The sequence below is a fragment of the Erinaceus europaeus genome, chromosome 4 (assembly GCF_950295315.1).
Source record: "Erinaceus europaeus chromosome 4, mEriEur2.1, whole genome shotgun sequence".
NCBI lineage: Eukaryota > Metazoa > Chordata > Mammalia > Eulipotyphla > Erinaceidae > Erinaceus > Erinaceus europaeus.
In genome coordinates, this window is record NC_080165.1 from 56,902,248 (window position 1) to 56,926,949 (window position 24,702).

Sequence of the window (24,702 nt, forward strand, 5' to 3'; positions counted from 1 at the left end):
TATTTATTTATTATATTTATTGTTTATTGGATAGAGACATCCAGAAATTGAGAGGGAAGGAAGAGATAGAGAGACAGAGAGACACCTGAGGTCCTGCTTCATCACTTGCAAAGTTTTCCCCCTGCAGATGGGGACTAGGGGCTCAAACCCCGGTCCTTGTGCATTGTAACATGTGTGTTCTACCACATGCACCACCACCTGGCCCCCTATCTCCTTCTCTATCTCCCCTTCCTCCTCTCAATTTCTCTATGTCCCATCATTTTAATAAGTAAATTAAAAATATTTTTAAGAAGAACATCATAAATGGCAGAGCAGTGATCTACTTTCTCTTTTTTTCAATCCCCACACCCCCAAGAAAGAAATTAAAGGAGCTGATATGTTTAAAGTATTTAGAGCAGTGCTAGCTTCCTTTCTGCCATCCCCTGTGTGTGTGTGTGTGTGTGTAATTGTGCGTGTGACTGTGTGTGTCTTCTCTGTGCTTGTGTTTGCCACTGAATGTTCATCATGCTGTGACCAAGGTTGACCTGCTGTCCCTGATGGCCTGGTCTCCTGGGTTCTGGGGCCTCATTTGCACCCTATCTGCTCCTCCAGCTCCTGCACATGAAGAGCAACAAGTATCTGACGGTGAACAAGCGGCTGCCGGCCTTGCTGGAGAAGAATGCCATGCGGGTGACGCTGGATGCCACGGGCAATGAGGGCTCCTGGCTCTTCATCCAGCCCTTCTGGAAGCTGCGGAGCAATGGAGACAATGTGAGGACAAGCTCAGGCTGGAGGAGCCTGGTGCAGGACAGAGAAGTTCCTAGAGGGGCTTCTCTAGGGACCGGAGAAGGTCCTGGCCATTTTATAGTAGGGCACACTGAGGCCAGAGAGATGCCTGGAGGCCCAAGTCTTTCCAGCCTCACCCTGCTGTGCCTGTCCCCATAGGTTGTCGTTGGGGACAAGGTCATCCTGAATCCTGTCAATGCTGGGCAGCCTCTGCATGCCAGCAATTATGAGCTCAGTGACAACGCGGGCTGCAAGGAGGTGAGTGGATGCATGGAGAGGTGTGCTTACCTTCTGTGGTATCAACACTGGGGTCTCTTCCTCCAGTCCCATCTGGACGGTGGCCCTTGATGTCTCCCTCCCCCAACCCTGGGCCCCCTATCTAGCTTCAGTTTCCACCCCTTGAACTGGCAGCCTCAGGGCAGCCAGGCTTGGATCTTGGATCTGGGGTCCCTGGGTGGTGGAAGATACCCCCTCTCTTTAGTGAGAGATGGGCTTGGTCGTCCCTGCCTCCCCTGTCTGGGTCTGTGCGTGGCCCAGCTTCCCAGCCACTGGAATCTCCCTAGCTTCATGCATCTCTCTGCCTTTCTCCAGGTCAACTCTGTAAACTGCAACACCAGCTGGAAGATCAACCTGTTCATGCAGTTCCGAGATCACCTGGAGGAGGTGTTGAAAGGGGTGAGGACTGGAGCCCCTCAACATAGCCTGCTCATGCCCAGACCTTCCCTCGTAGACCAGCTCTGATCCCAGTCCGCCCCATACCATGATCCCTTTTGTGATTCTACACCCCCATTGGACAGCTGCTTTCCCAGTTACTGTCCTTACAATCCTCTGTCCTCTCTCCCTGAGTCCTGGCTAGCTTAGTTTTGTCTCTTGCTAAGGGAAGATTAGTAGATTGGGGGTTCCCATTTCCTCCCATTGGGGTGGACTTGTATCTCTTTAGCACCCTATTCCTTCCCCGCTGCTTTTGCCATGGATCTGACCAGGGTTCCTACTGTTTGTTCTGGAAATGAGGCTCCTGGGCTGGGCCTGTGTCCCGATTCCAGACCTGCAGGTGTGGCACTAGGACACGGGTTGACAGGAAGGGAGGGGACATGCCTTTGAGAGGCAGCGCTGGTGGAAAATACTACAGGAGAGATTCTTGGTGACCTCAGAGTTGGCACAGTGGATAAAGCCTTGAACTTAAAAGGATGAAGTCCCAAGTTTGGTCCTTGACATGACATCCCATGTACTGGAGTGTTGCTCTGGTTTTCTCACTGTTTCATGTCGGTAGATAAATAAACTGAGACAGAATATATATATTTATTTATTTATTTGGGGCCAGATCTGGGAAAAGGAAGGCCTGAAGAAACTGATAGAGGTCTTCTGAAAGACAGATATGAGGGGAAAGAGGAGCCCACAGAGATTCCTCAATGAGGCTGCAGGGAACAGAACCAGCCCATTGGGGGTGCAGCTGGCATGTGGAGGGCTCCCAGAGCACAGAAGGTGGGGTTTTGCAGTGAGGGGGAAATAGTAAACTTGATGCTGAGAGCAGCCATGTGCTTCTCCCACCTCCTTACTTCTTTGTGCCTCTTGCCTACTTAGAAGTCCACAGTGGCTCTTTTGCCATACTTCCACTGTCAGGCTGCTCTGTCAGGCTTTCCTGCCCTTCTCAGGCAGTCTCAGTCCCTCCCTGTCCTTATTCCACCCAGCTCTGAGCCCGTTTCCAGCCTGTCCCCCTGCCTACCCATGCTCTGGGCAAATGCTTCCTGCCTTCCTTAAGCCTACTTGTTTCATTGCCCACACATCAAGCAAGGGCTAGCCCATATGCAACCCCCACCTGGAAGCTTTCCTTCCCTACACATTCTAGCTGCAAATGTGCTCAGCATCTAGCAGAGGAGGAATCACTGGGTCCACAATCCCATGGTGCTGCCCAGAGTGTTTAAGGTGAATCTGTCAGCTCTGAAATGAGATTGAGTGTACAGAGTATACCTACTGAGGGTCAGGTGGTAGCACACTGGTTAAGCACACATAGTACAAAGTGCAAGGATCCCGGTACAAGCCCCCGGCTCCCCACCTGCAGGGAGGTTGCTTCACAAGCAGTGAAGCAGGTCTGCAGGTGTTTTATCTTTCTTTTCCCCTCTCTGTCTTTCCCTCCTCTCTCAATTTCTTTCTATCCTGAACAACAACAGCAAACAGAAAAAAGATGGCCGTCAGGAGCAGTGGATTCGTGGTACAGGCACTGAGCCCCAGTGATAACCCTGGAGGGAAAAAAAAAGTCTACCTATTTTTTGCTCTTATACTGCATTGGCTTCATGTCCATTTGTCACTAGCTGTGTAGTCCTCAGCAGTACACTTAGCTTCTCTGTGTCTGACTTTCTCCACCTGGGAAATGTAATGATGTATGTACCCTGAGGGTCAGTGTGTATAGTGGCTGGCATCTGGGTATTTCATTGTACAAATTATAAACTTCACGATGCCTGCAAGGAGATGGTAATATTCTATCATCTTACAGAAGAGGAAACTTCAGCTCAGAGATGCTAAGGAATTTACCCAAGATAACACAGCTTCAGAAAGCAGAGGCAGGGCCCATACTGAGTCTCTGTGTCCAAAACCCCAGAGAGCTATTCCCTGCACTCCATCTTCTGTCTAGAGGACAGTGAGAGCAATGGGCACAGAGTACAGCTAATCAGGCAGATGGGGCCCCGGGGAGGTACAGCCATGGGCCTGGGGAGCCTCAGGAGGTGAGGACCCAGCTGCCTTCCTGCAGGGAGTAAAATGAGAATGGCCTTTGGAAGTCATGTGGGGTATTCAGACGCAAAGATCTGGGGCAGGATTGAGCATGGGGGTCCTGGAGAAGGACTGGATGAGAGCATGTCCTGCTCAGCTATCTGGAAGTTCAGGATTTGGGATGGAGGCTGAGGGCTGTGGGCAGAATATGTGACTGAGGGCACCTGGGCCTGGCAGGCCTCCTGCGGGGCTCTGAAAAGATTAAGAGGTGTCGTGTGCCTACATCTGAGGTGGGGCTGGCCAGGGACCGTCTTGTCTGTCCTGAGCCCATGCCCCTTACCCACAGGGAGATGTGGTGCGGCTGTTCCATGCGGAGCAGGAGAAGTTTCTGACGTGTGATGAGTACAAGGGCAAGCTGCAGGTGTTCCTGCGCACCACACTGCGCCAGTCGGCCACCTCCGCCACCAGCTCCAACGCCCTCTGGGAGGTGGAGGTCAGTGACTTCTGGTGTCCAGGACATGCCCCTTCTCTCCAGCTCTAGGCTAGCCGTCCTCTCCCATCACCTGGAGAGGGGTAAGGTTGGCCCCTGTGCCTCCTCCCTGTTCTGGCAGAGCCCAGGCCCTCAAGTGCTGTCATCCCAACTCAAACTTCTTCAGGCTCTGAGCTCTTCCTCCCTGGCCAGTCTCCTTCCTATTTTCACCTCTGTAAACACCTTCTCAGGTGGTCCACCACGACCCCTGCCGAGGAGGTGCTGGCCACTGGAATGGACTGTACCGATTTAAGCACCTGGCTACAGGCAACTACCTGGCTGCTGAGGTGAGCATGGGGGCTCAAGGTATCCTGGGAGCTCAAGCTCTGCACATCTGGGTATCTGCAGTGTCTGGTGTCCATTTGCACACATGGACACATGTGCCTGTGGACCTGGGCTTGTCTTAGGCACTTATTTTAGCAATTGATGTCAAGAAGGAACATGCAAAAAGGAAAAAAAAAAGATGGTACATGCCTCTTTTTTAAAAAAAATATTTTATTTATTTATTTATTATTGGATAGATACAAAGAGAAATTGAGAGGGGGAGAAGAAGAGATAGAGAGGGAGAGAGAGACACCTGCAGCCCTGCTTCACCACTTGTGAAGCTTTCCTCCTGCAGGTGGGGACCAGGGGCTTGAACCTGGGTCCTCATACACTGTAATGTGTGCGCTTAACCAGGTGTGCCACCGCCTGGCCCTGGTACATGCTTCTTAATAAACCTGTAAATATTTCTGTCTACCTGTTGTGTGCCAGAGGCTAGTCCAGGCACCAAGGATGCAGCAGTGAGCAAAACCCCCAGATTTAGTGGAACTTGCAGCATCCACATCTGCCCACAGTACAGACTTCTGTGTGCTGGAGCATTTGTGTGTGTTAGGGTGTGCATATTAATGTGTGGGTCTCTGGGGAGAGACCATGAAGAGCAGGCCTTGAGTGGTCTCATAGGTGCCTCCTCTGGGGTAATGTGGGAATGGGAGCTTGGCTGGGCATCCCATATCTGGAAGTGTGGGGGCATGGATCTTGCTTTGGGGTGGAGGTATATGGGTATATCTACCCCATTCTGTTCCTGTATTTTAGGAGAACCCCAGCTACAAGGGTGATGCCTCAGACCCGAAGGCAGCAGGAGCGGTGAGGACCAAAGTCAGAACCAGGGCCTGGGGAACAGGGAACCCCAGCTTGCCCTGGGGGATGGGTGGGGACCTGGTAGGCCATGAACTTGGAAGGTGGGCTGAAGGGAGCAGGCCTCCCAGGTGAGATTCCAGGTAGTTTTAGGAGGGGACCTGAAAGGAAGGAGAGGCGCCTGCCTGAATTGGGGTCCTCATGGCAGGGTGCCCAGGCCCGCATAGGTCGCAGAAATGCTGGAGAGAAGATCAAGTATCGCCTGGTGGCTGTGCCTCATGGTAACGACATTGCCTCCCTGTTTGAGCTGGACCCGACCACGTTGCAGAAAACTGACTCCTTCGTGCCCCGGTGGGTGTGTACAGCAGAGCTGGCTGGGGCACAGATTGGTCATCTTGTCCCTGGGTTCCCTGTGTCTCACTTCTCTGTCCTCCTGAGATCCTCTGGCACTAGGACCCACAGACTGGTCCCTCTATGGATCAGGCTCAGAGACCATTGAGCATTTGCCACGTACGTGACCTGGGTTGAACTCATGGGTGCTGCCTCTGCTGTTTTATTGAACTGTTTTTTCAGTACTATATTCTTTCAGCTGCCTTCCCTAGCCAGTCTGGGAATATTAACCTTACCCATGACAGGGCTAGTGGGAGAATTAACTGAGTCATTATAGGCCTGCAATGCTTTACCTGAGACTCTTGGGGCTGGATGCATTTTAGATTAATAGTGTTTTTTATCTCAGCAAGGTAATTATATTTCATAATCAAAGACATGAGTGTTTCTGCTGTGGAAGGCTCACATCTTGACACTAAATGGGATAAAGAATCTAAATAGTCTTGGTCCCAAGTTTACAGACAGCCCTGGATTTTGGGGTGTTTTGAGCTTGGGAAGTGTAGAAAGGTATGTGGGTTTGGGTAGGAGTGGTGTTTAGCATGGGTCCTGCCTATGTTTGCTGGTCATTCTTCTCTGGTCTGGCCCGTTGATGGCACCAGGGCTCTGGCTGCCTGACTGCTGGGTGCAGACTCGGGGAGATGTGGAGTCTGCTGGAGTGAGTGGGGCAGACAGGTGGACACACTTGGATGCCTGCTTGCAGGAACTCGTATGTGCGGCTGCGGCACCTCTGCACCAACACCTGGATCCAGAGCACCAATGTGCCCATTGATGTGGAGGAGGAGCGGCCCATCCGCCTCATGGTGCGTGCCGCCCAGGGCTGGGGGCCATGGGTCAGGGTGGGACCCAGGCTCATTCCCTGGGTACCCTGCTTATCTTTGTCCCTGCAGCTGGGCACCTGCCCCACCAAAGAAGACAAGGAAGCCTTTGCCATCGTGTCAGTGCCTGTGTCTGAGATTCGAGACCTGGACTTTGCCAATGATGCCAGCTCTATGCTGGCCAGTGCCGTGGAGAAGCTGAACGAGGGCTTCATCAGCCAGAATGATCGCAGGTGGGCTGCACACACGGGCTTTCCCAGGCTTTCCAGGTGGCCCTGCCCTCTGGAAGGGGTTACGGGACAGACAGGCTTGGGGCAGAGAAGCAGGATGGGGATTGTCCCTGTGGGGTCCAGGCTGACTCTGTGCACCTGTCTCACTGCTCCTGCTCTTCTACAACTAATCTCAGAGCCACCTTTGCCCTTGTTTTATCAGTGATGTGATTAAGCTCAGAGGGTCACACAGCCAGTGTGTGGCAGGATAGAAACACAGATCTCTGCTTACCAGGTACATTGCTACCTGACATTTCTTTGTAGTTGGGGTTTTCTACCCGGGGACAGACGTTGTAGACTGGTCAAGTGCTCTGTGCTTTGGCAGAGCAAGTGACTTCATGTGAGCCATGTTTGGGGAAGGGTTGGATGTCCCATGGAGGACACATGATATCAGGGTCACTGATTCACATGCATAATCTATGGTGTCCCCTCTTGAAGGTTTGTCATCCAGCTGCTGGAGGACCTGGTGTTCTTCGTCAGTGATGTCCCCAACAATGGGCAGAATGTGCTGGACATCATGGTTACTAAGCCCAACCGGGAGCGGCAGAAGTTGATGAGGGAACAGAACATCCTCAAGCAGGTGCCTGTGTGTAGGGCGGGGCCTGCAGTTTCTCAGGACTTTGCTTTTAAAAGAAGCAGCATTCACTTCTTATGTGCTGGCTCTGCCCTCAGTGCTGTGCAGGCACTGACTCACTTGAGCTTCACTACCCAGGGTAGACCACTTCAGCTGGGAGGTGGGCTGAGGGTGGAGTGATCTGACTGTTAGCACACAGCTAGGAAACAGCAGGATTTGCACTCAGGTTATCAGATTTAGAAACTTTTTTTTCTTTTATTATGAAAAATTTCAAATATTGAGGAAGAACTGAAAGGCTAGTCCAATGAAAACTATATGCCTGTTGAATTTATGTGTTATATCTTCCCAGTTTGTCTCTATGTAGCTTTACTTCCATACATCCATTCTTCCATCTGTGCCTTTCAAAAGAATCAGCAGAGCATTTCGACATTTCTCTTAAAATGAAGAAGAGGGGGCAGGGGGAGAAAGACACCAGAAAGACACCACTTTATACAGTGCCTGGGACAGAGCCCAGGGCCTTACACATGCCAGGCATGTGCTTTACCACTGAGCTACCCCTCCAACCCCTAGTGTGCATCTTTTAAGAGCCAGGATATTGGGGGTCAGGCTGTAGCGCAATGGGTTAAGTGCACATGGTGCAAAGCACAAGGACTGGCATAAGGAATCCAGTTCGAGCCCCTGGCTCTCCACCTGCAGGGGGGTCGTTTCACAGGTGGTGAAGCAGGTCTGCAGGTGTCTGTCTTTCTCTCCTCCTGTCTTCCCCTCCCCTCTCCATTTCTCTCCGTCCTATCCAACAACAACAAAATCAATAATAACAACACCAATAGTAATAGCCACAACAACTTTAAACAAAAGGGAAAAAAAACCAGCCTCTGGGAGCAGTGGTGCAGGCACTAAGCTCCAGCAATAACCCTGAAGGCAAACAAACAAACAAAGAAACAAAAAAACCCAGGATATTATCCATTTAAGCACAGTATCACATTTGAGAAAGTTAGTAATAATAGCTAACCCACATCAAATTTCTCTGCCTTTTCCAAAATATCTTTGTAAAGTTTCTTTTCTCCCTTTCTTTTTTTTTCCTCCTCCAGGGTTATTGCTGGGCTCGGTGCCTGCACCATGAATCCACCGCTCCTGGAGGCCATTTTTCCCTCCTTTTGTTGCCCTTGTTGTAGCTTCGCTGCGGTTATTATTATTGCCCTTGTTGACGCAATTCGTTGTTGCATAGGACAGAGAGAAATGGAGAGAGGAGGGGAAGACAGAGAAGGGGAGAGAAAGATAGACACCCGCAGACCCGCTTCACCGCCTGTGAAGCGACTCCCCTGCAGGTGGGGAGCCGGGGGCTCGAACCGGGATCCTTACACCGGTCCCTACGCTTTGCGCCACATGCGCTTAACCCACTGCGCCACCGCCCGACCCCCTCTTTCTTTCTTTCTCTCCCTCTTTCTTTCTTTCTTTCTTTCTTTCTTTCTTTCTTTCTTTCTTCCTTCCTTCCTTCCTTCCTTCCTTCCTTCCTTCCTTTCTTTCTTTTTCTTTCTTTCTTTCTTTCTTTTTTTTCACCAGAAGCCAGCTAAGGTTTTCTTACTCCATTTGATTCTGAATCTTTGATCTCTAGAATGCTTTTTCACCTCTATTCAATCGCACCTTTAAAAGTATTTGTAACTACATTAAACTTTTTTTTTTTTTCCTTGTTGAGGCAGACTTATCTTTCTGGTCACATTAGCTTGGTCTGCCTTTTCTTATCCTCCAACTCCTGAGCTGTGGTCACTCTCAGCTTGTCCCTTACATGTGGGGGGAGGGTGAGTTGAGGTTAGTGTGGGGATTCAGGCCATAAGCTAGAACTTGGGGCTGGAATTTGGGCTTGTGGTAGGTAGTTTGTGAGTGTGGACCGGCTTTGTGGGTGTGGGTGTGGGTGTTGGTGTGGGTGGCTTTAGGGCAGGGTCAGTTTGATGTTTAGGGTCCTTGGAATCATTAGGGATATGGGTGGGCGGGAGCCCCCTCCTCACTTTCCCTGCTTCCCCAGATCTTCGGCATTCTGAAAGCCCCATTCAGAGACAAGGGTGGTGAGGGCCCCCTGGTGCGGCTGGAGGAGCTGTCGGACCAGAAGAATGCCCCCTACCAGCACATGTTCCGCCTCTGTTACCGAGTGCTGCGGCACTCCCAGGAGGACTACCGCAAGAACCAGGTGGGCCTCCGCCATCTGCCCTGGCCCCAGCCCACGAGAAGCTCCCCCACCTGCTTGCTGCTTGGCTTCCTTGTCTGTTCAGTCACTGCTCCTTGAGGCATGAGCTATGTGCCAGGCACTGTTTTGGGCCCTGGGAATACAGGAGGGAGCCAGACCAAAGAGCCAAATTCAGTGCAGGGCAACCTGGCTTGGCCCTGGGGTGACTGCTATGTGTTGCTGTCTTGGAATTCTTTACTTTTGAACTTGGACCCTGCTGTTGCACTGGGCTCCATACATTATGCATCAGGCTCCGCTAGACAACCGTTCTCCTTTGTGGAGGGATCACTTTGATGGGGAGGCAGGCTGAACTCAATCATATAAATCCACTCTCCCTACCTATGCTGGCTTCCCCTCTCAGACCTCCACCTGTGTGTGGGGCCAGGGTCTCCTGTACTGCTGGTCTGTCTCTGCCTTGTGGTCCAGGGACTGTTCTGTAGTGGAGCTGGCTCCCTATGACCTCTGGCCTCTGCCCTCTCCCACAGGAGCACATTGCCAAGCAGTTTGGGATGATGCAGTCCCAGATCGGCTATGACATCCTGGCAGAGGACACCATCACTGCCCTGCTGCATAACAACCGCAAACTGCTGGAGAAGCACATCACCAAGACAGAGGTGGAGACCTTTGTCAGCCTGGTGCGGAAGAACCGAGAGCCCAGGTGCACCTGCCTGCTCTCTCTGCTGCCCCCACTCTCTTCCTTCCTCCTCTGGTGCTGGGGGTTAAAATACCAATGGCATTTTGCCTCTGCCAGCAAACCGCCACCTCTCTGAGGCCCTGGTATCCCAGCTGCCACCTGAGCCCTGTCCCAGATGGAGCCCAGTCTGGCAAGAGGACTGATACCTGTACAGCAGGAAGCCCTAAGTCAAAGTCACAGCCTATGTTGAGCCACCTAAATATTTGGCACACCACACCTGTCCTTGCCCCCCTTTTACCTTGACCCTTTGAGGGCCTGCTTGCCCCAGGATGCTGCCCTTGGGTTGTCCCTCCCTGAGCGGCTGGGAATCAAGTCCATCCCACTCATCTCCAAATATGGGAGAGAGAGCAGGAGCAATAAACTGGCTTCAGGTTCTGGTGCTGCCAGCTGGGGAAGAAGGAGGGTGGACTTTGCCCCATCAGGAGCTAGTCTCTGAGCCCTCCTTGCACCCTTGCTGCCACCATCGCAGGTTCCTGGATTACCTTTCTGACCTATGTGTATCCAACCACATCGCTATCCCGGTCACCCAGGAGCTCATCTGCAAGTGTGTGCTGGACCCCAAGAATAGTGACATTCTCATCCGGACTGAGTGAGTGAGCTGGAGTCCTGCTACTACCTGCTGTCTGGCCTCCTCTGTGAGGCTGTATCCTGCCTGACTCTCTACTTGCTGTAGAGCTCAAACCCTGCTCTCTGCAGATATGTGGCCAGAGCCTGCTCAGTGCCCAGTCTGTGCACATCCCTGTGTGTGTATGGGCTGGGGTGGGGGCAAAGGAGAACGAGCTATGGCCCCTGCTCTTCAGAAGGGCACTGGCTGTTCAGGGCCTGCCTGGCCTGGTGATACGTTCCATGTGGGAGGCAGCAAGGGTGCCTATACTGGCATACAAGGAGGGCCCTGGGGTGACATATGCCTAGGCACCTACTTCCTGTAATGGTGTGGTGTTGGTTTGCAGGCTCCGGCCTCTGAAGGAGATGGGCCAGTCCCACGAGTACCTGAGCATCGAATATTCAGAGGAGGAAGTGTGGCTCACGTGGACTGATAAGAATAATGAACACCATGAAAAGAGTGTGAGGCAGCTGGCCCAGGAAGCTCGGGCTGGCAATGCCCACGATGAGAATGTGCTCAGCTACTACAGGTGCCCAGGGCCTAGGCTCTCCCCTACACAGACCTCTCTCTCCTCCTGAGGACCAGAACCTCACTCAGAGCCTGTTCCCTTTGGCTTTGTCACCAGGGAGACTAAGTGAAGTATGACCACTCCAAATAGTATTGGGGGGGAGGGTTTGAGACTAGGCTTAGCACAGTGATCAGGCCTAAAAGAAATGCAACCTTCTCTCCAAACATATGTTTGCATATTTGGAGCCAGGGCTTCATGCACATGCAATTTCACCATTCCAGAGCTGATTTCTTTCTCTCCCCCTTTTTAAAAATTAATTAATCTCTGGATAGATACAGAGAAAAACTGAGAGGGGAGGAGGAGGGAGAGAGAGACAGAGAGACACCTGCAGACCTGTTCCACTGCTCATGAAACTTCCCCATGCAGGTGGGGACCAGGGACTTGAACCTGTGTCCTTGTGCATGGTGATGTGTGTGCTCAATCAAGTGCGCCACCACCTGACCCCCTGACTTATTTTTTACTCAGAAGATGGGAGAGGGGAGAAAAGATATGATGAGTTTCCCCTGGTGCTGTGGTAGTGCCGTGTGTGGCCAGGACTTGAACCTGAGTTGCACACATGGCAAGGCAAATGATCTACTGGTTGAGTTATCACTCTGAATCTCCAAACACATATTTCAGAAATCAGAGTGCTACATAACAACTAAGGCAAAGCTAACTGTACAGCAGGTACTTGTTCACTTCTCCCCCCCCCCAACCCCCCCCCCCCGCCCCACAGTGGGTAGACAGGCACAGGCAGATGGAGGAACTTGCCCCAGGTTTCACAGCCGTGAGTGGTGAGCCACATAGTTCAAACCCAGGCTGTCTGGCTCCAGAAACCACACTAGGTAATGCAGGCCTCTGGGGAGTAAACAGGGCATGACGTCATCTGGGGCGGAACAAAGCTTCCTTCAGTTCTCAAATGCATACTCTACCATCAGGGTCTGACACCTTCCACCTGCAGCTCTCCTCCTCTCCCCTCCCCTCTCTCAGTCTTGGCCTGGTTCCTCTCACTCTATGCTCTCCCCTTCCTCTCCTGGCCCTTCCCATGACCTATCTGTCTTAGTTGAAGGAGAATATGTTTTCTTCATTCGCAACGAGGGGAGAGTTGCAAGTACTTATAAATCTAGACTGCTCACCACTATTACTCAGAACTGTGTCCCTATGATAGTGGCTGGTACAGCTTAATCTCAGTTCCTTTTTAATCTCAGTACCCCTCTCCCAAGCCCTCAGTAAGCCCTGATCTGAGTGCTAACAGCCCTTGCTAGTGCACACATGTTGTGCTCACCTTCTGCTCTGCCTGCAGGTACCAGCTGAAGCTCTTTGCTCGCATGTGCCTGGACCGGCAGTACCTGGCCATCCACGAGATCTCCCAGCAGCTAGGTATCGACCTTATCTTCCTGTGCATGGCAGACGAGATGCTGCCTTTTGACCTTCGAGCCTCCTTCTGTCACCTCATGCTGCACGTGCATGTGGACCGAGACCCTCAGGAGCTGGTCACGCCAGTCAAGTTCGCACGCCTCTGGACCGAGATCCCCACAGCCATCACCATCAAGGAGTGAGATGGGTGGGGAGGCTGGGCTGGACCAGGCCAGTGTGGGGGTCAAGGAGGGACTTCAGGAACCCTGATGCTTCACTGCCTCACCACAGCTATGATTCCAATCTCAACGCCTCCCGAGATGACAAGAAGAACAAGTTTGCCAGCACCATGGAGTTTGTGGAGGACTACCTCAACAATGTGGTCAGCGAGGCTGTGCCCTTTGCCAACGAAGAGAAGAATAAGCTCACTTTTGAGGTGGGCCAGGGTCCAGCAGAGTTATGCCTTCCCCCTCCTAGATCTCAGTTGTCTCGAGCAGGGCAGGGGGGGTGTTTTGTGAGATCTGTGACCTCACTTAGTGCTCCCAGCTAGTGTGAAGGCATATGGATAACCAGGGAGCCCCACACTCGAGGGCCTTTTCCTGATGCCTGGGAGAGGGCAGTCTTCCTTTCTGCCTAGTGTCCCCTTTCCAAGCAGCCTCCCTTGTAGACTTTCCTCCTCAGTAATTGCCTCAGGTCTGGCGCTCTTGGCTGGTTCCATGGGACCTGCTCTCCCAGAGGTCAGCTTTTCCCTAAGGAATCTGCGCCCATCTACCATAAGGTCCCGCCCCAGCATGCTTTGGCCACACCCCTTCATGCCCTGGCCACACCCACACTCACTTCAGCCCCTCCCCTCTCGGCAGGTAGTCAGTTTGGCGCACAATCTCATCTACTTTGGCTTCTACAGCTTCAGTGAGCTGCTACGCCTCACACGCACGCTGCTTGGCATCATCGACTGTGTGCAGGGCCCCCCGGCCATACTGCAGGCCTACGAGGACACAGGCGGTGAGGCTCCATGGGCTGACAGACCCCTCTTGGCCTGTTGGGCTGGGACATTTTCTGTCCTGCTGATAAAGGGACCCCAGGTCTGAGCTCTCACTGGTCTTGAAGGGGGGTGGTGATGAGGGAGGAGAAGAGAAGCAGACTTTCGGGGGAGGGAGTCAAAATCAAGGTACACAGCTTTGCCAACATGGAAGGAAGCTGAGAGGGAGATCGTGGAAAGTATGAGGAAGGAGGCAATAAGAGACACAGGTTGGCCCTCGGGACACCCCAGACACCTTAAACTTACAGAAAGGAAACACGCATGGATCTTGACGCCTGACTTTAGCGTTCCCCATGTGATGTCCCCTCAGTCCTCCTTGCGCTGTAGCAGCTCATTTTTTCTCATGTAATTATTCTCCACACAATTCACCTTTGCCCTGCCCTTCCCCTCCACACCCCCAATTTGGCTTAAAACTCACCTCCCCCTGGAAGCTTCCCTGGGTCAGCCTTGCTCCATCTTTAGTGTGGTGTTTCCCTGTTGATGATGGAGAGTTTGACAGGGCCTTTGCTATGCAGCCCCTGAAGTCCCATCCTGCTCCACCTCCCCTGACTCTACAGGCAAGAATGTGCGCCGGTCCATCCAGGGTGTGGGACACATGATGTCCACCATGGTGCTGAGCCGCAAGCAATCTGTGTTTGGCGCCCCCAGCCTGCCTGCTGGGGCTGGTGCCCCAGAGCCTCTGGACAGAAGCAAGTTTGAGGAGAACGAAGACATTGTGGTGATGGAGACCAAGCTGAAGATCCTGGAGATCCTGCAGGTGGCTGTGCCAGGCCTTGGGGGAGGTGGTGGGAATAGGGCAGGAGATGTGGGGGGCGGGAAGTTATCATGGGAACCGCCCCCCTATACCCTAGTACCTAATGTGAGGTGTTTCCATGCTGCTCAGGTGTCTAACCCAGTGGTCTTTAGACCAGCAGTCTCAGCCTCACTAGGGAGTTTAGGAATGCACGTTCTCAGGCTGTGCTGTGAGAGCCTGTGTGGTTCTTGTGTGCACTGAAGTCTAGCTCTGCCCATCTCCCACAGTGTAGATGAGGGAAGTTAGAGAACAGGAAGTCTCCCATGGCCACACAGATTTTGAAGCAGACTTGAGATTTGAGATTGCATTTCCCTGTGAGGCAGCCATAGTAATGTTAACTCTTGGTCTTGTCTGAAACTCTGGTAGCAACCCCAGCTTTTGTTTTACTGCCGTCAGAAGGTGGGAAGGGTGATGCGGTCACCTCCATGGTGACCCAGTCTGGGCAGGTTGGGAAGGTGGTGGAGGGCAGTATTCTGACTCATTCTAAGAGCTGGGGCATCCAGACCTGAGTCTGCGGTGTGGCTGGAGCTTTGTACCATGAGGAAAGGGCCTAGGTGAGGTGTCTGCAGACTGCATCCCCATACCTCACCCCACTGTCACCTCTACCTGCTTGGCCAGAGGTTTGTTTGGCAGAGCAGGAAAGGAGGCAGAGTTTTCCTTTGGCCTAGAGGTGTTGTCCCCTTACATTCAGCATTTCAGCAAGGGAGAGAGGGATTGAGTGGGCAGGGTGGGCAGGGTGGGAAGACCTACCTTATTCTGAGTGGAGCTCCCATCCCTCATTTTTGTTGTAGGGCCTGGGGTGGGGAGGTCACCCTGACCTCCCTGGGGAAAGGGGGAATCTTGACTTTGTCTGTGATGTCCTGTAGTATCCTGGTTTATCTTAGACTCCTGAGTGCTTGAGCTGCTTTGGGGTGCCCTGTAGACCCTCCTGGAGCAGGAGTTGGGCCCCTGCCCTCAGCTCTGAGCTCATCCATCCTGTTCTGCAGTTCATCCTCAATGTCCGCCTGGATTACCGCATCTCCTACCTGCTGTCTGTATTCAAGAAGGAATTTGTGGAGGTGTTTCCCATGCAGGACAGCGGGGCTGATGGCACAGCCCCTGTCTTCGACTCCACCAGTGAGCCCCCACCTGCCCCTTTCCCAGGCCGAAGCAGTGTGACTCCCCCTAGGGACGGGCATATAGGGGTGGGGTGGAACCCAAGGGCAGCAGCTCCCAGCCTTGCCTGTCATCACAGGCCTCTCTCCTCTTCTTTCCTCAGTTACCATGGGGAGAAGGAAGGACAAGGCTCATTTTTTTCATATCCTAAATGGGAAGTTGAGGCCCATAGAGAGACATAGCCTCATCCAGTCAGAGGCTGAGGTAGACCAGAACTCATGTCCCTAGACCCCAGCTCTGAGCTCTGCTCACCTCAACTCTGTTCTGCATGGCACTGGGGCTGCTCTGATCCCTGCCCTGACTCCAGTTTCCACTTCCAACCTTGGACCGGGTGGGCAAAAGGATGCCACTCAATTGTTGTGGGGAAGGGAGTGACTTGGGCAGCCCCATGCTCTCCTCAATCCCCATCTGCATGTGCATCTACCATCTGCTGCTCTCTGTCCCCTCTTGCTCCCACAGCTGCCAACATGAACCTGGACCGCATTGGGGAGCAGGCAGAAGCCATGTTTGGAGTGGGGTGAGCCCGGGGGGAAGTAAGGGACTGGATGTGGGGCTAGATCAGTGATGACAACACAGGCTACAGTTTCCCTGTTGGGGTAGGTGGGGGTTCCTCAAGGCTGGAGTTGACTGTGCCCTCTGTCACCCCCTTGCAAACCCTTGGCAGACTCCTGGCTCTGCTCTGGTCTTCCCATGTCACCCTGATATTCTGCTTCCAGCCAGGGCACCTGCACTTCTGTTGGTGCTCTGGGACTTTAAGAAGTGAAATGCTAGGACATCCCCCTCTCTCACAGCAGGAAGTAGTTGTGGGGGGGCTGTGCAGTCTGCTCCACAGAGGCTTGAAGTAGAGAGGCACCCCCAGAAACTTTAAGACATTTGGTGCCATACCCTAAGCACCCAGGGAAGCCTTTGGACCCCTTCTCAGAATGGTGCCTTTATTCTTATTTATTTTTTAAATAATGTTTTATTTATTTATTTATATTTTTTTATTTATAAAAAGGAAATACTGACAAAACCATAGGACAAGAGGGGTACAACTGCTCAGCTCTGGTATATGGTGGTGTGGGGGATTGAACCTGGGACTTTGGAGCCTCAAGCATGAGAGTCTCTTTGCATAACCATTATGCTATCTACTCCCATCCAATAATATTTTATTTTTAACATATTTATTTATTTTGGATAAGAGAGACATTGAGAAGAAAGGGTGAGATAAAGGGTGAGAGAGAGAGAGTCACCTGCAGTACTGTTTCACTGCTCATGAAACTTCCCCCGTGCAGGTGGGGACCAGTGGCTTGAACTTGGTCCTTTGCACACAATAATGTGTGCTCTCTACTGGATGTGCCACTGCCTGGCCCCTAGAGTGGCATTTTTAAACTTATAAAATTAAGCACCTAAACTCACAAAGGAAATCAACAACTGTGAGACACAATTATCAAAATATTGAAGAAAACAAATTTGAACTGACGGTATATACATGCATCTTTATCAGCACGTTAAATAGTAAGCAGCTCCGGCAGGATAATTAGTGCCACTGCTTTGAAGCAGTGATGAATGCAAACGATATTTTGCGAGTTCAGCACCAACTCGGAGGTGATGTGGAAACATTTGAGGTTTTTATTGGTGGCAGAGTCACAGACACTGCTATATATTTTTTTCCACATCAAAGGTGAGGCCAGGTTTTGGTTAGAGGCCAGTGAAGGTAGAGATATGATTTCTCCCTTCACCTCTGTTCATGGCCCTAATCTCTTGGCTGAAGGTAGCCCTGCGGGATCTTAGGATACAGGGCTACTGTGGGCGCTCAGTGGCTGGTGACAGTGTCATTGTGTTTGGCGAGTGTGGCAGTGGGTGCTGCCTTCCAGGGAAGTGTCAGTGAGGCCTCCCTCCCCATGCTGCAGGAAGACAAGCAGCATGCTGGAGGTGGATGACGAGGGTGGCCGCATGTTCCTGCGCGTGCTCATCCACCTCACCATGCACAACTACGCGCCACTCGTCTCGGGGGCCCTGCAGCTGCTCTTCAAGCACTTCAGCCAGCGCCAGGAGGCCATGCACACCTTCAAGCAGGTGCTGCCCCCTGTGCACTGGCCCTGGGTGGGGCGTGAGGGGGTAAAGGGGCTTCCTGGCACCCAAAGGACCATCTGGCTCTGGGTGGAGCCCAGCCACATGCTAGGCCTGGGTTGGGCACTGGAGGTGAATGGGAAGGAAGGATCTTAAGCTCAGGCTGCTCTTTGGATGCGCGCTTTGGGCCTTGCTGAGCTCCTCACAGGTGGGGGCCAAGTCTGTGCTTCCTTCATACCTCCACTCCCCCCACAGCACCCCTGCACCCCCACACTGCTTGGGTCAATGCTTGGCATTTCTTTTGATGTAGACAGCACTTTATTATTTTCACGCTACTACATACACTTTTGTTAAGCACTTCAGATCACCCCTGGCATGCCATCAGCCCTCCCTGAGATGACCATGTCATGTTGTCACCCCACCCCCCCACCCCCACCCCCCCTGTATACGCCAGTCCTGGGCTCTCTGCAGACAGGCACTTGAGGAGTGCTCACTGTATACCTGGCCCTGAGCCATGATGGGATCATTTCACAGCCTGACTGCTGTGCTCGTAATCAACACACAGGGGAAATCAAGGTGCAGGGAGCTTTCCTTTCATGCCCACTGCACCACTCCCCAGAACAGTGTGGTGGGAGGCAAGGTTTAGGCCCCTCTTGCAGCCAGCATACAGGGGTGTCAGCATGCTCTCCATTTCCTGTGTGAGGTCTGGGTGGACAAGTGAGTGGTGGGCTGTCACAGCCTGTGATGGGAATCAGTGAACTGAAGCCAGGTGACCAGATAGCTTATATGACAGGGAGTGCAAGGAAGTCTGTTGCCATCAGGGAGGGCTACCTGGAGACAGTAGGGTTATTGCAAGGCCATTAGCACTAAGTAGCAGTTGATTCAGTGGAGAGAAGCCATGGTGGAGTAGAAATGCCAGCCGCAGAGGGCTGGAGTAGGGGCAGCCCTGGGGGGTGCCCATCTCACCAGCCAAAGCCATGCTCCACCTTCAGGTACAGCTGCTGATCTCAGCCCAGGATGTGGAGAACTACAAGGTGATCAAGTCGGAGCTGGACCGCCTGAGGACCATGGTGGAGAAGTCGGAGCTGTGGGTGGACAAGAAGGGCAGCAGCAAGGGTGATGAGGTGGAGACAGGTACCACCAAAGAAAAGAAGGAGGTAAGTGGGGCTGTGGGGAGCTGGCATGGGGCTCCCTGCTGGGGTAAGCCTACCTGACCTTACTCCCCTGTGCCCACAGCGGCCCACAGATGAGGAAGGCTTTCTGCACTCAGCGGGGGAGAAGAGTAGTGAGAACTACCAGATTGTCAAGGGGGTGAGTGGCGGGGTCTCCCCAAGGAGGGGTCTACAGCCTGCTTCTCCTTCCTGGAGCTTGCTCTGGGGCCCTGGCCTCCACTACCTCCCCACTCTGCTGGGGCTGGCTGCAAAATAAATGTCTTCCGGCTTCTCCTGCGTGTTGAAAACAACCCTGCCAAGGTCCAGATGGAATTATTTTTAAAGCTGAAAGAATTTAATGAAATTCCATTTTGCAGTCATATTGTTCTGTTTACTTTCACGGGTGGAATTGGGCTGTTAGTGGCTGCCAGGCTTGTGATAGTCGTACCCAGAGGTCACGGCCTCCTTGCCTCCCACTAACCGAGATGTCAGCTGGAATTCAGACACAATGTCAGGGTCTCTACAGCCTGAGGTGTGGCTCAGGAGTAGGGAAGGGGCTCTCAGCTCACCCCTGTCTCCTCACCCTTCCCCACACCCCTAGATCCTGGAGCGGCTGAACAAGATGTGTGGCGTTGGGGAACAGATGAGAAAGAAGCAGCAACGGTTGCTCAAGAATATGGATGCCCATAAAGTCATGCTGGACCTGCTGCAGATCCCCTATGATAAGGTGACCCCTGACTTCTGACCTTTGTTACCCCCCGGATAGTTTCACCCTGAATCCTGACCTGTCCTACACACCAAATACTGATGCTATTAACCCAGCCTCATGCTGGATTTCACCCTATCTGTTCCCAGATGCCTTGACTCCTCAGTCTAGTCTTAGCATGACCTTAACTTTTGATCCTCTTCCATATTCACTTTAAGTTGGTTTGACTGTGGTTTCATCCTGGTTCTTGGCAGAGACCCCAGTTCCTGTCTTCTTTTTTGGCCCCATTCTGATAATCTCAGCTTCATTTTAATCTCTGATCCTCAGCTTCCTTGCTTTGATCCATGTTGACACTCACCTAATCCCAGTGTCTCTGGAGTGTGATATCAGCTTTGCCTCACTCTGCTCTCTGGCTTTGATTCCCTTCTTAGCTCCCCACCTGACTTGTTATATCATCTGTCCCTGGGCCAGGTGACACTGTGACTTCTGCTCTTAAACTCAGCATCCTCTGACCCTCCACCCTCACCTTAATGGCTGTGACCTTGATAGGTCCAGAATCTTGCCCAGACTTGTGACTCTGACCCACCCCTCCCCCAGCAGACCCGACCCTGACCCTGGCCCCTGACCCTTGCTGTCCGACTCAGCCTCCTTTTAGCCCTGACCCTCACCTTCCACACTTTTCCATTTCCTAACCTGGAGGCCGAGATTTCATCTCCAGTGTGCCCTCCCTGTGCCCCCACTCTCCACGCCTGTGCACGCGGCTGCAGTCTCTCCCTTCCGTTGGTCCCCAGGGCGACACCAAGATGATGGAGATCCTGCGCTACACTCACCAGTTCCTACAGAAGTTCTGCGCAGGCAACCCTGGCAACCAGGCCCTGCTGCACAAGCACCTGCACCTCTTCCTCACTCCAGGGGTGAGGGCCAGGGCAGACACTGGGGTGGGATGGGCCTCTGAGTTCTGGGGCCCCTAGTTTGACGGATCACCCCTCCTTTTCCCTGTAGCTCCTGGAGGCAGAAACTATGCAGCACATCTTCCTGAACAACTACCAGCTGTGCTCTGAGATCAGTGAGCCCGTGCTGCAGCACTTCGTGCACCTGCTGGCCACCCACGGGCGCCACGTGCAGTACCTGGACTTCCTGCACACTGTTATCAAGGCCGATGGCAAGTACGTCAAGAAGTGCCAGGACATGATCATGACTGAGGTGAGACAGGGCTGTGGGGTGCCAAGGGGACCTGGGTGGTGGGGCTGCTGTTGGGGGAGGTTGACAGTGGTTCAGAAAGGGGAAGCTGGGGTGCTGGCCTGTGGAGGGGCACAGAAGGGGAGCTGAGGTTTCAGAGGCAGGACATGTACTCAGATAATAGGTGCCCAGTAAAACTCAGGCACAGGTCTGAAAGAATGCACTCATTCTTTCATCTGTCATTTATCACCGTTTAAAGAGCACATGAAGCACTTGCATGTGTTAAGGACCACATATGGGGAAGTCAGGTGCATGTAAGCTCTGGGGAGGAGAATAGGGAATATCCCTTTTGCTCATTGTTAGGACCCCTGACATTGGGCACATGCTCAGTAAAGGCCTGTTAACTACAGGAGGAAGGATGAAGAATGGAGCCTGGAATAACTGATTTCTGCTCTGGAGTGTCTCAGTGTGTGTCTGTGTGTGTGTGTGTGTGTGTGTGTGTGTGTGTGTGTGTGTGTTGGGGGTGGAGGAACTCAGCATTAAAGGAGATGTGAGGCTCTGGGTTTGATCCCCTGTACTGTGGGCAGCATGAAGAGAGCTCCATGAATGGCAGAGTGCTGATATCCTCTCTTCCTTTTTCCTCTCCCTCTTGCTTTTAATGTACAGAATTAAAAAAAAAATTGTACTGGGAAAAAATTGTAAAGTCCTCAGTTCATTTCTCCAGCACTGCAGAAAAATACAGATTTACACAGATACATAAGCACATAAATAAATAAATAAATAAAGATGAGAGACCTAATAAATGAGGCTTTGGGTACTGGAAGTGCTGTGCACTGTTAATTATTAATTATTATTACTGTGAAAAACATAATTGCTGACACAAGAGGGATGCATTGTGTGCTCCTAGAGAGTTTAAATTAACAACCTGTGGGCACAGGGGAGGGAGAGTGAGCCAGGCAGTGGGGGCAGACTCAAAAGGGCTTCCTGGCATGGCAAGGTAGCTCACCTGGGTGGGTGGGTGGGTGGGGATACTGCTTTGTGTCTTGCTCAATTTAGGTTTGAACCCAGCCCCCATAATACTGGGGGGAATCTTCACAGCTGGGGTGTCTTTCCTTTTCTTTACCCTCTCTGTTTCTATCTTTAAAAAGTCAGCCCAGAACTTTTTCAAAATGAATTTCATGAATTCACAGTGATGCTAAACAAAAAAATTAAGTATAAATAAATAAATAAATAACTCAGGGCTTTCTGGTGATCAGGGAAATAACTCAGTGGGTATAGTATAGGACATACATGCCTGATGCCCTGGATTCCATCACTAGCACTGTGTATGCTGGAGCATTGCTCTGATGCCTCTCGCTCTTGAAGATAAATAAAATATATCTAGAAAGCAGGCAAACAGGCAAGCAAGAATGAAAGGAAGGAAGCGGGGAGAGAGAAAGATAGAAAGGAAGGTGGGAGGGAGAAAAAGCTTCCTAGAGGAGGTACCTCTGAGACGAGCCCAGGAGACTTCCTTCCCAGGGGACGAAAGAAGATTTTCTAGCTCTGATGGTAGAGGATCTGCACATTAACCAGAAACCTGCAGAAACTGAGGGGAGGGTTTCCCTGAGTACCAGGCACAGTGTGGGCTCCCTTTCCCCGGGGGTGCAGGGCTCAGGGCCCAGGGCCTGCTGAACTGAGGTCTGTGCCCCGACCCCTCTACCCACAGCTGACCAATGCTGGTGATGACGTGGTGGTGTTCTACAATGACAAAGCCTCACTGGCCCACTTACTGGACATGATGAAGGCTGCCCGGGATGGCGTGGAAGACCACAGTCCCCTCATGTACCACATCTCCCTAGTGGACCTGCTGGCTGCCTGCGCCGAGGGCAAGAATGTCTACACAGAGATCAAGTGCACATCCTTGCTGCCCCTGGAGGATGTGGTGTCTGTGGTGACGCACGAGGACTGCATCACGGAGGTAGGGCCTGGGTGTCCTCACAGGGGCTCAGGGAATCTGGAGGAAAGTTCTGGATGAGAAGGGCTAATGGAGCCAGGCTCAAGTAGCCGTTTAGTCTGCATGGTGCCCAGAAAGCAGGAGGGAGAAAGACAGCAGGGAGATGGATGTGAACTGGGAGAGAAAGAAGTCAGGGAGGAGTTGGTGAAGGGGGTAAACCTGGGCCTGTGGTCCTGCTCGAGCTCCTGACCTCCTGGACTGGCTGCCCAGGTGAAGATGGCCTACGTGAACTTTGTGAACCACTGCTACGTAGACACGGAGGTGGAGATGAAGGAGATCTACACCAGCAACCACATCTGGACACTCTTTGAGAACTTCACCTTAGACATGGCTCGGGTCTGTCTCTGTGGTTGGGGAGCCTGGGCAGCCTTTCAAGGCTGGGGGTGGAGGAATTCTGGGCTGGGCCCCCAAACATCATTCTTTTGTACTCCAGGTCTGCAGTAAGCGTGAGAAACGTGTGGCTGACATAACCTTGGAGAAGTATGTGCTGACAGTGGTGCTAGACACCATTAATGCCTTCTTTAGCTCTCCGTTCTCAGAGAACAGCACCTCTCTGCAGGTGAGTGGCTCTTGCCCCTGGCAACTGTTGGGGAAGGACAGAGTATTGATTCCTATCTGTTCGTAGTGCATACAGATAATGCCAGAGAAGGCCAGGGGAAATAGTGAAGAGGTAGTGCACCAGACTTTCATCCCTGAGGTCCTGGATTCAGTCCTCTGACCACTATAAGCCAGAGATGAATAGTGCTCAGCTCAATCCCCTTCTCTGTCTCTATCATGAAAATAAATCTTAAGAAAGTAAAATAGGGGTTGGGAGTTCACTCAGTTACACGCAAGGACTCAGGTTTAAACTCCCAGTGCCACAGAGGTAGTGTGCAAAGGGGAAGAAGCTTCCCAAGCAGTGGAGTGTCCCATGGGTTCTCTGTCTAATATTGAGAGGAGGAAAATAATAGTCCAGTGTGGGTGGTGGAATCATGCAGGTGTGAAAAATAATAAAGTAGAAGTATTAATTTAAAAAAAAGGTGTAACAGAAGGCTGTACAATTATATTCATTATCTATGCCTTGTAACAAATTACCCTAAAATATGGCAGTTTAAAACAAACATGACTTCCCAGTTTGTGTAAGTCAGGAAGCACAATGGGAATTGTACTGTAGAACAGGAAGTCCTAAATTCACGTGGTGTGGTGGATTCCAGCTGGCAGGGGACATCTGACTGCACTTTCCATCAGTAAGGTGGACACACTAACTTAGTGGACAGCAGAGCCAGAGCAGTCACAGAGAGATCTTTGTGTTGATCAGAGTGTCCCTAGAACTGAACTAGGTAGACAACCTTTTATTTTTAAAATATTTATTAGTGAAAGGGAGGTGGTGGAGAGAAAGAACTAGAGCATCATTCTGGTACACGAAGTGCCAGGGATTGAATTCTGGACTTTGTGCTTGGTAGTCCAGTGCCTTATCCACTACACCACTTTCCAGGCCACAGTAGACAGCCTTTTAAAGTCTCATCCAAATAAGGCAAAAAGAAAATCTTAACTTCTCTGAATAAAGCAAAAGGCTTTGGGGTAGTGAAAAGAAGTTTGGCTTGAATCCCAAAGTAGCATGACCCCTCAGTCAATTCTCAGATTTTTTGACTTGTGTCAATTCACAGCCTAGAGGCCCTTGAATGAAAGGGACCAGGTTCCCTGAGGAAGGAACGTGCCACACTATATAAATCATAAAGAAACACTGGGAATGCATAAGAAGCCAATAAAAGATGCTGCCCACAGGTGGAGCACTGAGGGGAGTGGGGGTGAGGGAGTTAGTGCTTTAGAGAGTGATAGAATGTTGATTCTGTTCTCCTAGACAGCATGGGTTTATTTTGTGTCTATTCCTAGGATTCCCATGGGTAATCTACACCAATTTCCCCTACTCCCCATTAGCCCAGAGCAGAGTGTGGGGAAGGATGGGGGTGGGATTTCTCAAAGTATGCCTTTTTTAAACTTTTGATTTTGCATCATAAACATAGACTACCTTTTTACAATATTAATTTATTCAAATATATATTTGACTAGAACAC

The 24,702-nt window shown here is 51.7% G+C and overlaps 1 protein-coding gene across 3 annotated transcripts in view; it reads left to right on the top strand.

Annotated features, from left to right (window-relative positions):
- Positions 1-24,702, top strand: part of ITPR3 (inositol 1,4,5-trisphosphate receptor type 3) — an 84,235-nt gene that overhangs the window by 45,557 nt on the left and 13,976 nt on the right. For 2 of the 3 annotated variants that reach the window (XM_007527441.3, XM_060189619.1), the window contains exons 5-33: positions 592-750; positions 925-1,023; positions 1,357-1,440; positions 3,818-3,964; positions 4,192-4,287; positions 5,075-5,125; positions 5,325-5,467; positions 6,204-6,303; positions 6,391-6,551; positions 7,026-7,167; positions 9,182-9,343; positions 9,865-10,037; positions 10,543-10,662; positions 11,024-11,206; positions 12,528-12,779; positions 12,872-13,016; positions 13,441-13,582; positions 14,177-14,376; positions 15,399-15,528; positions 16,027-16,084; positions 17,460-17,625; positions 18,612-18,776; positions 18,856-18,930; positions 19,372-19,497; positions 20,268-20,390; positions 20,479-20,679; positions 22,361-22,612; positions 22,859-22,984; positions 23,082-23,207. In XM_007527441.3, coding sequence (XP_007527503.1) covers positions 592-750; positions 925-1,023; positions 1,357-1,440; positions 3,818-3,964; positions 4,192-4,287; positions 5,075-5,125; positions 5,325-5,467; positions 6,204-6,303; positions 6,391-6,551; positions 7,026-7,167; positions 9,182-9,343; positions 9,865-10,037; positions 10,543-10,662; positions 11,024-11,206; positions 12,528-12,779; positions 12,872-13,016; positions 13,441-13,582; positions 14,177-14,376; positions 15,399-15,528; positions 16,027-16,084; positions 17,460-17,625; positions 18,612-18,776; positions 18,856-18,930; positions 19,372-19,497; positions 20,268-20,390; positions 20,479-20,679; positions 22,361-22,612; positions 22,859-22,984; positions 23,082-23,207 — 4,107 coding nt within the window. The remainder of the gene's footprint in view (positions 1-591; positions 751-924; positions 1,024-1,356; positions 1,441-3,817; positions 3,965-4,191; positions 4,288-5,074; positions 5,126-5,324; positions 5,468-6,203; positions 6,304-6,390; positions 6,552-7,025; positions 7,168-9,181; positions 9,344-9,864; positions 10,038-10,542; positions 10,663-11,023; positions 11,207-12,527; positions 12,780-12,871; positions 13,017-13,440; positions 13,583-14,176; positions 14,377-15,398; positions 15,529-16,026; positions 16,085-17,459; positions 17,626-18,611; positions 18,777-18,855; positions 18,931-19,371; positions 19,498-20,267; positions 20,391-20,478; positions 20,680-22,360; positions 22,613-22,858; positions 22,985-23,081; positions 23,208-24,702) is intronic. The other variant, XM_060189618.1, reaches the window with a different exon arrangement.